Source organism: Leptonotus elevatus, chromosome 19 (genome assembly GCF_054856555.1).
Source record: "Leptonotus elevatus isolate MCC_2025b chromosome 19, RoL_Lele_1.0, whole genome shotgun sequence".
NCBI lineage: Eukaryota > Metazoa > Chordata > Actinopteri > Syngnathiformes > Syngnathidae > Leptonotus > Leptonotus elevatus.
In genome coordinates, this window is record NC_141257.1 from 4,252,427 (window position 1) to 4,267,398 (window position 14,972).

At 42.2% G+C, this 14,972-nt stretch overlaps 1 protein-coding gene across 3 annotated transcripts in view; it reads right to left on the reverse strand.

Annotated features, from left to right (window-relative positions):
* The window catches only part of LOC147157586 (polyamine-transporter SLC45A4-like), a 34,144-nt gene extending 19,628 nt beyond the window's left edge, over positions 1-14,516 (reverse strand). Inside the window, exons 1-4 of one of the 3 annotated variants that reach the window (XM_086063101.1) lie at positions 14,312-14,516; positions 13,690-13,745; positions 1,929-2,090; positions 1,075-1,412 (exon numbers count right to left, since the gene is read on the reverse strand). In XM_086063101.1, the coding sequence (XP_085919227.1) occupies positions 1,075-1,412; positions 1,929-2,074 (484 nt within the window). In that variant the 5' untranslated portion in view covers positions 2,075-2,090; positions 13,690-13,745; positions 14,312-14,516. Of the gene's footprint in view, positions 1-1,074; positions 1,413-1,928; positions 2,091-10,546; positions 10,627-13,689; positions 13,746-13,966; positions 14,033-14,311 lie in introns of those variants that run through there. The other 2 variants (XM_086063102.1, XM_086063103.1) reach the window with 2 other exon arrangements.
* Positions 14,517-14,972: the final 456 nt, after the last annotated feature.

Genomic DNA, 14,972 nt, shown 5'->3' on the forward strand with positions numbered 1-14,972 from the left:
CTCCTCAAGCAAACTACACACACACAGACGCACTAGAAGCCAGAATTATCATCATCATCATCATCATCATCATCATCATCATCACAGACCGGACTGGTTAAATGAGACCTTGTGATGATTTTTTTTTCGAACCTTGCAAGAATCCCCAACAAGTTTTCGTCACCGGGAAACCTGCTGCCAGCAATTGTTCAATGCTGTGTTAGTCAGCCAAGAGAAGTTTTGTTGTTGTTGTTGCACTGACTGACGCGTAAGGTTGTCATTATAGGTTAAAAAAAAAAGAAAAGTGTTTTGGTGTGGTTTCGTGAAGAATTTATTACATAAAAGAAAACACTAAACTGGTAATTTTTTGGATGACATTTAGATTCATTCCCAGCCATTTTCACTGAAGCAACCCCCTTTGCTCCTGGCTGCTTTACTGGATTTTGACTGATTTTGCAAGTCCCACAGAATATTGCGTTTTATTACTATAAAAAATGGAACCTACCAAACAAATATTATAGTCTCTTATTTCGTCAGAAAAACAGTTAATTTCTATCCGTTTCTGTTTCATCATTATTCATAAACCTGTTGAAAACACTGGGACGGGGGGAAGAGACTTTTTGCAGCAGGGCCCTGGTTGAGCTCTTATACTCTGTTCTCACCTACAATTGCTTTAAGCGTTCTCTTCAGTTCAGAGGCTGCATCAAAACCTTCTGTATACTCTAGCATTAAAAAAACGTATAAATATGCTTTTGGGACCATGGCAATATTTAAAATAGAACATTTTATACGTTTTTGGGAGCAAATGAGTTGAAGTGCTAATCGGGGACTTTGAACAGTGTGAGGGAATTTACCAACAATATTCTTAGGTTCTCACTGACTAAATATGATCCGAACCATCGTGGGTCCATTTGACCCGCAGCAAGTTTAATATGCTGCATCGACCTGAGGCAACATGTGACGTCACTGACATTCAGACAAATCAGGAATGTCAATTATTTCAGACAGAATTTTTCTATCCTCACTTAAACAAACCCTGAACATGTTTTGAGACGGGATCTGTTTAGTGCATGTTTTGTCTGTTGGAGCACTCACCGATTTGCAGCAGCACGGGCGTCACAAGCGCCGTCTCCATGGCGTAGCAGAACTCGCGGCCGAACATGACGGCGCCGTGCATCACCCATCTCTTCAAGGGGATGCCGTCGATGGACCCCTCGCTCGCCAACTCCTCACCACCGCCGCCGCCGCTGCCAGGGCGGCCCCCCGTCCCCGCCGATCCATCCGCGTCGCCGCCCTTGTCTTCGTCCGTGGAGTTCTTGGCTTCAGCGCCGGCCACAAGTGATCCCGCCTGCATGGCGTCAGCAGCGCCCGTGCTCTGGGGAGGCATGGCGGGCGGGGGCATGCACGCCTCGGGGTGCGGGGGGGGACAAGTGCTGATCCGAAAAAACGTCCCACTCAAACTCACTTTTAAAGTAAACGACAAACTTCCTCTAATTATCTGCTTAGAGATATTCGATGAACACCTGACAAACAAAAACTCTCAAAAAAGTGCTGTAATTAAAAAGGCTGTATTCAAAATCAATCTCTACTGGATGCAACTGAAGGACATCCAAGAAAATTACTAAAAAATTAACTCGGACGGCACTGCGGCATTCCTAACATCCTCCTCACTGCCTGGTGGTTTTCTTCGAAAGGAAAAATAAAATACCTTTCACACAATTTGCCGAAAATCCCCGAAATAAAAATGGCAAGCAGCTGAATTTTCACAGAAAAAGGAGTGCTTAACATTCAAAGTTTGTGCAACTTTCTTTGTCTGATGCATGCATGTGTGTGGTATGTGCACGGATGGAGCGTCTGCGTGTGTGTGTGTGTGTCAGCGTGTGTGTGCGTGTCGTGTCGTGCGTTTATGGCTTATTGGTCATCGAGGTCGTCTCCCGCTCTCGCCTTACTTTTGTTTTTGTCTATTACAGGGGGTGAAAATCCATATAGAAGACCATTCCAGAGTCATTTTGCGTATGGAGGGCTGGAGGGAGTGGGCGGGGTTAAAGGGGAGGCCGCAGGTGGAGGTGGGCGGAGCTCCTCGTGAAATCCCCATCGATTGGCTGATGAATCTGAAGGGAAGACGGACAACAGAAACATTCAACTGAGTATGTTTTGTAACAAGAAAATGCAAGACAATAAAACATTAAAATGTTACACTCATTCCCATTTCGTCACCTTAATTCACTCCCAATTATACACACAAAGCGTGGACACGCGTTTCATTTCCGCTTGAGTATAAAAAGGACAGAATGTGTACTTTTTCTTTATCTTCACAAACAAATCAATTTCTCACTTTGCGGATCAATTGACCAATTTAAAAGTCTTCAAAATGGCCCTAGTTAAGCGTTTTCCCTTCTGTTAAATTAACAAATGTCTAAGGACCTAACGGGGTCACATTGACCCATAATTTTTTTTGGGGCGTACCAGAGAAATAAAAATGCCCTTGAATAGTCGTGTATTGATGCTGAAAGGCACACGCTCTTTGCCAACACACAGGCGTGTGTATTCTCGTTCTACGAAAAAGAGGCCATTTGTTGATGAAATCTCTCTTTTTTTTGTGGATAGAGTGTAATTGCACATGCGCACATCATGCTTTTGCCCCCTCCGCGACACTCGGATAGACTCGGGCAACGTTGAAAGCGTGCCAACGTGCTCGGGCGCCACGAAGAATTGCCAGACGACAAATGACAAATATGTGGCTTTGCTAGCTCCAGCTATTCCAACTGCCGCTAGTTTTAGAAGTGAAGCTCGATTTTTTTGTCGCTTAAACGTTTTTCTAATAATGTAAAAAAAAAAGATAACTGTGTGCTAACAATGAACTTATGAAACTTTATTCATCAGAATTTGTTTGACAATACACACCAACATTGCGACATGTGTTGCTTTGACATCAGTATAAATGGCTTTTTGGTGGCAACAAGCGTGTGGCAATTTTCTACCAAAAATGAGACCGCCAGCAAGTCATCCTCATCTACAATTAAAGCAATAGTGAAAATGCAGAATTTTTGCGGGAGCCCGTCTCCAACCTCCTTTCTAACAGTGCAGCGCTATGGAAGGCAAGGCCTGCCATTTTGTTGAAGAGGATGTGCTGCACTGTGCTGCAAAATATCAAAAATGTCATTAATGACAAAAAAATCTGCAGTTGTTCAAACCTTATCGTCGACACCAAAGTGGCGTGAAAAGCGGCTTAAGATGGGACACGTGTCAGGGAATTCCTCGACAGGGGTGCGAAGTTGCAAACTTGTCCCGTCCTGATTCGTTGAAAGCAATTCTCACCATCAAAAGTACTTCATTTATGACGCATAATCCGATTGCATGATGTGTGAAGGCTTAAGCATTTATTTATTTATTTTTAGCAACGGGTGCCCCTGTTGTTCACACTAAGAACAGTCCTTTCAAGCTAAGTAGCAAAAATATGTGTCTGTTCTCGATTCCTCTTACTTTCACTCACTCCTCTCCTCGACGCCGCTCAGTGCTCTCACGTCTCGTCATTAAGATTCATGAAGCACTCTGGTCGGTCATTAATATTTCATAAAAGGCGCGTTTCTGTGACCTCACAGGCTGCAGCGGATTACATAACAGCTTCTCTCTCCTTTCCAGACACGTCGATACACACGCTGAACTGAACAGAACACGATATGGACAGAAAAACTGAGACACACAGACGTCAGTCCATTGATTGGATTCGGACCCTCAATCTTCAATCAGAAAGAGAATTTGTACATTTGAAAGCGTCCGACTTTGTGGGAAGTTTACAGTTGCCAATATTGGGGGTGCATCCTGAACTGGTCACCGGTCAATTGCAGGGCACATATCAAGGCACTTAATCTTCAATTATTACCTTATTACCGTTCTGCCAAATCAGCAAAACAAGTACAAAAAGACCTCCAGGGTCAAGCGAAAAAAGCAGAAGTAAGGAAGTTAAGGCCCGCGAGCGACGCTAACCGGCAGTTCGTCCTGTGACGCAGGTAATCCGGTCAGCGGCACAAGAGTTATCACTCACAAAAATAGACCACCTTGTGTGTATTTTCAGCCCCTCAAATCTGGCGCGGGTCTGTGAGACACGGGAGACGTCTGTCGTCCTCACTTGTCCCTGGCCTTGAACTTTCCAAAAGCAAAATCTTAAAAAGTTGTGTCTGTTTTTGTTGTATTTTTTTTGTACATTTGCGCAGTGGCCCAGATCATAGGCTGCTGCTGCTGTTACAAAGTCTACTTTCTCTGCTGCGACTTACTTCCTTGCGACTTTATCCTGAAGTCACCCTTTGCTTTCGTATTCCAGGCCTTTCCATTCACACATGGATTCATTGTTGTCAATGTCAGCCCCCCTATGCCCCCCCCCCCCGAAACCCCTTAAGAGCTAAAGTGTAATTCCATATAAGCTGAGCCCATGTTACGGCAAAAACACACACAATACGATGAAGGAGCAGAACTGGTCACGTGCCTTTCTCCGCACAGACAAAACATGGAGATTGTCACAACTGCTCAGTGCGCAGCAGTAATATTAGTAGTTTGTTGTAGAGGATAAAGAAAATACGCCCACGAGTCGTTCCACCGGTTATGTTCAAATATTGGCTGCTTAACTCATTCACTCCCAGCCACTTTCACTGAAGCAACCCCCTTCGCTCCCAGCTGGTTTACTGGACTTTGAAAGGCCCACAAAATATTGTGTTCTATTGCTATAAAAACATGCAACCGACCAAAAGAAAGATTAGAGTTACATTTCTATTTGTTTCCATTTTGCAGCAATTAGCATCAGAATATAGCTAAGTTTCATCATTATTTTACAAACCTGCTTAGAACTGTGGGTGAATCGGCTTGTTTTCAATATGGCCCTGGTTGTTCTCTTCCACTTAGCTGCCACCTGCTGGCCGTTTTTGCAATAACTACCATTGCTTCAAACATTTTGTGCAGTTGAGAGGCTGCATCAAAGACCTCTGTATGCTCTAGATGAGTTATAGGCATGAGATTCCTCCATGAATAAGACAAAACTCTCGAATGAATGGGCAACAAGACGTTTCTCAATTTGGGGATAATGCAGCTTTGTAACAGCCACAAACGACTTGACTGAACAAATGTACCTCCTGTCCGTGATAGAATTGTGTGGCTTGGATTCTGGAAAAGGGATTCCTGCTTAGCTCTTCTTAGAACTCATTTAAAGCTAACCCTAAGCCAGACCAAAGGGCATGGGACAGTGCCTTTTAAATACAACAGATTATACAGAAGCCCATAAACGGCGTCAGAGTTAAGCGGAAGGATGCGGAGACCCACAGAGGGCCACTTTTCCCACCGGGGGACTCCACCTGGGTGCCGATTGCTGTCACGGCGCAACGTGAGGCAAGTGAGAGCTCGTAATGCAAAGGCGAGCGCTGACCCATATAACGCTGGCTATAGATTACAAGGTTGAAGACCTTGGGATCAGGTTCACATACTGCAAAGGATGTTTGCACATCATTGTGCATGCGCAGACAATAATGGGTTAAAAAAAAGAAAAAAGGTCATAACAAGCCTTCCTCAAGGCAGCCCGCTGACCCATTCTGACACTACCTTTAATTTATTGGAGACATATCATGTAAACTCAGGGGAAAAAACAGCATAGCGGAGACTGTGGAGTTGTTTTACTCCACAGTCTCCCCGATGCGGTCTTTAGTTATGGCAGAGCAAAAGGGTAAGCCAACAGTAGCAGGACTGTTTAATTTTATGGCTTTTGATAAGGAAAGAAAATGTTTTGCAGGAGGAGACCGGTGGTAAAGTGCAACACCGTGGAGAATGCGGAGTAGAAAACTGCAATGGTCCAAGCTTAAGGCATGGCAACGGGGTCAAATCAAATTCTGGAGGACAAACAGATACGCGATACACAGATAGCAGCAGGCTGTGCATGCAAAACAAATGGCTTTCCCATTCCCATGGAAAAACATCCATATTCCCAGCAGCGGGAAGCAGATGGATCTGAGCGAGCGAGGGAGAACAAGACAGAGAGGGAGAGAGTGAGCGAGCGAGCGAGCAAGATGCATTTGGGTGCAGAGCGGCCGCAGTGCAGTAAGTGGAGAGGAGGCACATGCGCTTCAACGTGCGCGCCAGCGTCGATGACAAATCCCGTACTCATAACTCACGGATTACTTCAATACTGGCAGTTAGAAATCATGACATAATATACCTGCTGTTCATATGTATCACAATGAATTGGGGTTTAGAAAGAAACACGTATCGAACACACTCATTTTCCTCTCGCGTCCCAGACATCCAAACCTAATTTATCCACATCTGAACCTTAACTGACATTAGCATTAAACTTGGCTAACATGCGAGCTATTTAGCATCCAGAATGGCCAGTTGAATTTAGCAACCGCCGCAACTAGAAAGTTAGCTGGAACTGACTGTTATTTACTTCAACAAAACAAACACGAGGCAATAAAATGGGAAAGGAGGATTTAAATGTGCTAAAACCGCAAGAAAAGACCAGTCCACCTGGTTTTGTTTAGTTTGAGCACAGCTAACAGACAAGCTAGTTAGCATCCTGGCTGACCCAAATGGCAACCACAGCAACTAACCAGTGAATTAGCTACACAAGGCTAATTTTAAAAGCAGAAAGAATTGCCTTGTTGTTGTTTTTAATATCTAAATCAATAAGCACACCACAAAAGGGAATGGTGGGATTTATACTTGTTGTTATATCATTATATTAGCGAGTTCAGACCAAGGTGCCTGATTTCAAATTTGATCACGAATGATTCCCCCACCACGCTCCATACTACAACATGTGTGGAACAAGTGTAATACAGCATTTGTATTTGATAATAGTGCCACTTTGTATGTCTATACTGAGAATGTCATCAACGTCTATGCTAATTGAGTAATTTATTAAAAAGCACAAAGTAAACAAATGACAGTGGTTAAAGTCTTGTTCCATGCATGCATGATTCATAAGGCCTTTGAGGCAGGTGGCGGCCCGGGGAAGCACGAGCAGCAGGGGCATCGGAAACCAGAATTAATCTTTTACAAATGTCTCTCACGGGTTAGTCAAATTTGCACTGGGCTCAAGATGGCAGCTGCTAACTAATTAATGGCGAGCTTATAGAGAGTCTGACAGATTCCAATGCAAACTTGTCTAAATCCAACCAAAACCAAACTATACCAAAGTGTACGCAACTAAAAGAAAGGCACCACTGTTGGCATGTGGCTTCACACAAAATTATTATTTTTTTAAATATTGACGTGCTAGGATAAAATAACTTCAAATGGTGGAGATAATAAATTAACCTGCCACATTAGTCACGGTTAGCTATGCATAATAAACTAAGGGTTATCGTCCCACTTGAATGCAGCATCACTGCTAACTGCTAACTGACACAGAAAAAGCCTAACGGTAGACTTATTGGACAGTCCTTTTCCGACAGAGTTTGTCAAATTACCAAGGTCAGCGATAGTTGCTTTCAAGTTCAACACAAAAAGGGCATAAAACAGTGTTTCTAGTTTAAATCGCAGTAATTGGCTAGCTAGTTAGCATTCCCACGGGCCCAAATGGCATCTAGAAAGATGTTTTTTGAAACTAAAGTGGAAGCAAAAAGTATTATAGCAGACAGTTAAGACCCTGTGAGTTTGCTTTCGACAAAAACTAAAAAAAAAAAACTGATAAATAAATAAATAATGCCGTTTTCATTTTTCTTAAACACCCCAACAAACAAAAAGGGTGTATTTAGATGCATTGCAACAGCTCCTTAAGACCCATTTGCCTGGTTTCTAGTTTAATCTAGCTAAAAGGCTAGCGAGCTAGCATGACACTGGCCCAAATGGCATCTAGTAAGTTAGTTAGCTGAAAAAAAAAAAAAAACGTAATTAAGGAAAAGCAAGGGTTTAAAGTGTATTTAAATATCTAATGAATACAGATGATAATTTTATTACACCGAACAGCCGCTAGCTATTCAGCATCCTGCCTGGCCATAATAGGAACAGCAGCAGCTGGCTCGCAAGTTAAAACAAAACCACAAACATTTGCCTCTATTATTATCACCACCTGAGATTTAGAAGCTGTAAACGGTTTCATTTGTTTTAAAATGGCATATTGGTGGTGTCACCGTGTGACGTTAACTCGGTCTTCTTGGCCGAGTTCTACAACGGAGTCACGTTACTGGCAGAAGATATCGTCCTACCCACAAAACCACGCACACACACGAGTGGAACTCCAAGTATGTCGGCGACCTGCATTACCGGCATTAATTTCCAGTGGTGGCAAGCGATCATGTACAGTAGCATACAAGTCGTTGGTTTTCGGCCAAAAAAAAACGTGCTCCTTTTATTTATGTACTTGTTTCTGTTTGTTTTTTGACAACAAAGAGCCCACAGCTCTCCGCCTTTGTGTGCACATGCAGGCTACAGATAAGGACTCACACGGCAGCAGCGACCAACTGTGACAGGTTTGCTCAGGACAAAATAGAACATGGTTGACACCGACAAAAATGTCTACTATAAAGTTGTCAAAATAAATGAAAGTCAAATGTCTGCTTGTTTTTCTTCCAGGATTGATGGAACAAATTGGACTTAGGCACTACAGCCAAAAATATGCTTCACGCAACAGGACCATTGTTATCAAACTTTGAAGCAATTCACAAAGTGCTGATGTTTTGGTTAGCAAAAGAGATCAAATGAGCTTTTTAATGTCCTTGTGAACATTTTTTATTTTTATTTTTATTTTTTTAGATAGATGCATATGTAGTTAAACGGTTTGTATGGACGTGGATGTTGATAACAGTGGCAATAACGAGAAACGTCCAAAACAGGAGTGAAGCTGACAAGAAGACACCTTGAAGCAGAAAATATGCCAGTATTAGGCCGCAAACACCCAAACTGCCGTCAAGTTAAAACCACCTGCCACTCCAAAAAGGTCTTTGCATACTTTTAAACCGGTTCCAATAAGAGGCGACAGGTGGGACTGTTGTCTGAATAAACATTGCGTTCGCTGGAAGAGCAGAGGACATTTTAATTTGATTCATTTGTAAATGATTTGTACAAAACGAGTGGAAGCATAAAAAATTGGCGCTGGTGCAGATAGAGGTGTGGAAGTTGGGTGATTCATTGGTACTAGTCAAAGGTTTATTGTGCATACAACACGGGGCAGTTTTATTTGAATTGCATTGAAATTTGCTGTATTTGCAACCATGTATGTCAATCTTCACCTGTGATGAAGATGAGTATTTTTTTTTTAATTTTCTTCGAGGGGGAAATGGAGTTTTTAAATGACATACAAATATTTGCTGCCAAGCCATCAAGTGTGAAAACAAACAAGCAAGTAAATATTTTGTTAAATGCCGATTTCTGAAAATGGGTTCAAGGGAACCCTTCCAAATGTGGTCAGCTTGTGATGTCACAATCTGGCTGATAAACAGTACATTAGAACCGCCCCCACGCAGTTTCTCCGCCCGTTCTCCATGAGGATGATGAATGTATTGAGTGACAAATGCACTAACCTGCTCCACTAATTGACAAGCGGAATTGGGGGGCATAGCGATGAAGTGCTGCTTCCCAGAGTGAAAATTATGCTTTTTGTTCTTCCCCGGGGGAAGGCTAACCTTGCCAGCAAGATGAACTCTTGCGGTATTTGTGAGTTCACAAACTCCGGAGAATACAACTCGTACCGCTGATACGTTTGCAGCCGATCTTTATTCGATCGGACCAATCAGGCGTTGTTTAGGCAGGACGAAACCAATAAGCCGATGTCCGGGGGGGGACAAACAAACAAACCTAACAGACGAATGGATGCTGCAATTAATTATGATCTCGCAAAATGACTCACCGTTTCCTTGTTGCATTTGAACAGCAAGAAGACGAGATTTTCATCCGTTGCCTTGATTGGTCAAAACAAAATGTGCAAAGATGCCGCATCGTCCAATCAGCTCGAAGTATTGTACAGCAAGCCCCGCCTTTCCCTAACCTCCTCCCCCCCCAAAAAAAAATACTTTTTTTTTTTTTTTTAAGAGTCATGAACTTGACGTGACTAATACGTTTTTGTTTTCTTTGACATAGGGATAAGCATACACACTTCAACAAATTCATTACACGTCTTTCAGGTTAGTACACTATGTAATAAAGCGGTCGTCTCGTTTGGAATGAAAAACAAAATTTCCCAGGACAAGCCTCTTTAGTTTCTTTTTCGTTTATGACAAAGCCTTAGTTAAGCAACGAAAATTATCACCCAAACGATTAATTCTATTAGCGTAAATCTCCTCCTTTGTTTTTTTTTTCAAAATCGCATCGCATTATCTTCTCGTGACATCAAGCTCCAATTTAAATAAGCGAATCAGTCTTCAACAATCAAAATATGTGTGAGTAAACTGCTGTTATAACACTGGTTTTTGATTTATAATTCATTTTTCATTGCAATAATAACAATCGGACACCATTTCCGGAGGCAATTTTGACTATTGCAAACTTTGGCCTGCAATCCGTCATGCAGGAAATAACAAACAACAAATGCTAGCATCCACATGCAAGGGCCGAGGGGCCTCCACAAATCTTGTACTTGTTAACCGACCTTCACATCCGTATTTGCCTGCCGAGTCCACAAAAAATGCATAAAAAACAAAAAAAAGGACTTGTTTAATCCTCAGCAGCTCGAGTCTTTTGACTCCAGCAGGATTCACCAGACTTCTTTTATAGCCATCACTGTGTGCGTGTGCGTGAGAGAGAGAGAGAGAGAGAGAGAGCGCGTGTGTGTGAGCGAGTGAGATGGCAAGGAGATAGGACTCTAGATGGTGTTGATGTAAGTGAGACGAGACACACCCACCCACACCCACACGAAGCAGATAAGGCAAAGCACACCTTTTCTTTACACACTCAATCATGTTTACGCACAAAAACTTCCCACCTGTAGAAAATACACAACGCGTGTGTGTGTGTGTGCGTGCGTGCGTGCTTTATTTCAGCCGAGTCTTCTGACGTCTATTAACTCCAATTGGACCCCCCATTTGCGGACACATCAAAAAGGTGGTAAAATGGCGATTTGGCCTTGAATTCGCAACGAGCGAGGATTCATTCTCCAACTTCTTCTTTTCTTATGAAAAATAACGTCCAAGGAAGTCACGTTTTGCTCATCGCGAAGAATTTTGGCATCACGAGAGCGGTCATATGGCTGATTGAGCAGAAGTGCTGGTTACTGGTTAAATGTCGGTAGGTTTATTTACACTTCCCGTTTTTCTACCGGTATTGACCGTCGCTAATTTTTTGGGTGGACAAAGGTCTTGGGAGGTCACCAAGTTCAAATCGTTACCTCCCATGAGAAGCAAAGCGTTTGCTAGTTTTTTTTATTATTTATTTTTTAAAGTTTGCCAACGCATGTCTGTCAGGTTTTCGCTTCAACAGATCGTACGCATTCTGGAAAATCTGTTTTTCTCTTAAGGTGGCAAATTTCAGACATGATGATCTAAAACTCAACAAATATAAGTCATCAAATGCAGTCCCCACCAAAGGCCTTTTAAATTGCTTAAACATGAGGATAGTGCTTGTTATTGGCTTTGGGTTTCACGTGAACATTTAATTTGCTGATAAGCAAACATGAAGATCTATGGGAGACAATCGAACCATTGTGATGCGTGGAATTCTAAACTTTTGTCTCAGATTTGATCTATGATTTATGGACATACTTTATTGAAGTCTGAAGTTTGGTATTGTTGGTATATTCGTCAGATTATGACTTGTTTAAAAACAACAACAACAGATGACTGGTCTCATAAAATGATGACCTCAAAAATCCTTAACTTAATTATTTTTCAATATTGAGACTTATCAAAAAAATCCAACAGTTTAATGAATTTCATACTTTACATTTTACAACGTTATTCTTATAAGCGGACTTTTTTTTTTTAATTTTCAGAATTTTACAACTTTGTCAGAACTTTATTACAGTAGAGTTATTCACATACAAAATGTAAACTATTTTCTGAATATTGTTGAAAAAAAAATCAATTTTTTTCCCTGTTTAAAATTTATAAAAACAATCTCATAGAATTGTGAGATTTTTGTTCTACATTCTTTAAAAAAACAACACTTTTTTTTCCTTTTTTTTTTTAAATAACATTATACAAATGTTTTTTCTTGCAGAGGTATGCATTTATTCTCACAAAATTACAAAATGTCCTTATTACTCCCAGTAAAACATACGCTTTGACTTAATATCATTGATCTCAATTGTTAATCCGTCCAACATGGAAAGTTGTCCATTGTCACAGAACATGTGTTGGTGTTTGAGATTCCGCTGTTCACGTCATCTGCTCATTTTTTTTTCCAGACAAAGACCGAATATGAAGTCAAGCATGTATACAATCTGTTTACAAGTGCGCCTGACGCTCCGTTTGCGTTGCATTTGTGCTCACGAGTGCGCCCGCGCTCATGTGACAACTTGGGCCAGGATGCATCAGAAGTGCTTGTCACTACGTCTGTGCGCTGACTCAGCAACAGTTGACAGTCAGCAAATATTTCATCAAGAGGAAGCCGATTGCTCCCACTTCAGCTTGAAGCCGTCCGCAAGCGAAAACCGCAAACGCGCACAAACGCCGAGTCCGAGCGAGACGATTACACAAGTGCAGACGCTGTCGGATTCATTTGGACCCTCTTCTCTGGGCGCAGCCAGCTCGGATTCTCAAGAGCCTTGTTGAGCGCGGCTATTCATTATTGTTCCGCTCCTCACGTCGGTGGTTTGCGCTCGCCGCTTTCTTTAGAACTTCAGATTATTAGTCTGCTGACCAACGTCATGAATAGAAAGCAGTGTACGTGTGCGTTTGGTTTGTACATTGCGACCATAGTTCCACAAAAATGGTCGCCTGATGCATCATCCACCTAACCTGCATGCTCATGACCTGTTGTAAAGTTGAAAAAATCTAATCAATTGAAAAATAATAATAATAATAATAAAACTAAATATATGATACATCTTTTTCTACTGGATTATTTTTTCGCCTTTACAATTTGAATTGTATTCATGTATTTGCTTTGGATAGATGACTGAACATGCAGCGGGTTAAATTGACCCGAGAACATTTTTCTTGTAATACAGAAAACCCGATAATGGGGCGTTGTTGTTTTTTTTTTTTTGGGGGGGGGGGGGGTAAAGACATATAAACTTTGTAACTGTACTTCCCTGTTCATAGACGATTGCAAACCAAAACAGCAGCACATGAATTCAAGCGTAAGCATCTTTCAAAATGCATGTTTGCTGGCCTAATTTGTCTTTTTTCTTTTATTGCATATTTTATGACTAAGAATGTGGCTGGTCAAAATGACCCTTGAACACGTCTGGTGTATTAAAGAAACAAATATAACAGGAAATCTTGTGTTATGCAGGGATGTGTGACACGTGCTTCTTGACATTTAAATTGTTAATGCTTCAAACATGACATCAACTGCAATAGACATGTAATAATGCTTGGTATGAATCCAAAAGTGCCCCAACCCATCTGCCATTGAGCATTTAATCATCCAACGCCACTATTTGGTTGGCTGGTTCATCATCCAATCGATCAATATCAAGAGACTTAACATAAAAACGAACCCATTTAAATCCTGTTGCTAACCAAAAACAGCAGCACAACGGTTTCAAACACCCGTTTCGTTAGACACATCATCAATTGCACTTCCTACATCAATGTTTCATATAAATAATAATAAATAGAGTCAACTCACCAAAAAGTGTCGGAAAGCTTCATTAATGTTGTTTGGTGCGAGCCGTGGTCCTGCACCTGCACGCAAGCAAAAGGAAGTAAGACAACGCACAGATAACGCAAGACTGCCAAGCTGTAACGCAGCAGTTGGCACACAACACCCGACCACTTGCCAACACGCAAACATTGATTCTTTCCAGGCAATTATCTACATTGAAATGAAACACGCACACACTCAAAGCGTCACCGAAATACATTCAATGCCATCCATATCCCTATAGCACCATTTTGTTGCTTACCTGTCTAGTCACCTACGTGGTGAAGTTGCTAACCGATATGATGTGAATGAGGCTAACTAGACAGCTAATCACCTTTAAGTTCAATGTCATTAAAACATTCAAGTACGTTTTGCCTCAGTGTGAATGTTTTTGTACTGTAAAAGCTCCCGTCTCGTCCCCCCCCCCCCCCCCCCCCTCCTCCTCCCTCCACCCACTGCACCAGCAACCTGAGATGCTGCAGCCGCCGGCATGAGTGTCAACAGCCGCCACAAAATGCTTCATAACAAGTTCCCCCCCCCTCTCCTCCGCCTCCTCTCGGCGGCTGCGGTCGAGCCAGACAGCGGTCGAGCCGGACAGCGGGCTCACCTCGCCGGGTTCGCGTCGCGTCGCGTCAAGCCGTCGCCCTCCGTTGGTGGTGTGGTCCTCGCGTCGGCCAAGCTCCGGCTGCTCTCCGCTCCGACCGGCCGCCACTCTAAACTGCAACGCGAGGGTTTTTATGCGCCTTTAAAGTAATGTCGGAAGAAGCATACGTCGCGTTGGCTTCCGTCGACGTCACGGCTGATTTGCATAATACGGGGAGGGGTCTGCTGCCAACTGGTCGAGGAACGCAAACAAATTTTGAACCTTCGTGTTGTTGCGACTATTCTCGAGCGTCATAAAAACAAGCGGTACGACTAATAAAGCACATTACATACATTAATATATACGAGTTAAGTGTCCTTTAAAAAAAAAAAAAAAAGTTCCCTATCCTCATGAATAGTTTGCACTTTTATTATTTCATCTTGATAGAGGTTTCCTTTTCTTTTCCTTTTTTTAGGATTATAAAAAACAATGAGCATAATAAATAGCTTCAAATTGCAGTCTGTGGAAGCACAAAACCTTCCTTCTGCGAAAAGCAAGAAATGTCAGAAAGAGCCTACTAGAACATCAAGACGAAATTAATTTGGGGTTAATTTGACACACAATGATGGCAGTTGCAGTTGAACATGAGCTCGATTGTGATTGGTGTATCCAGAATACAGCAATG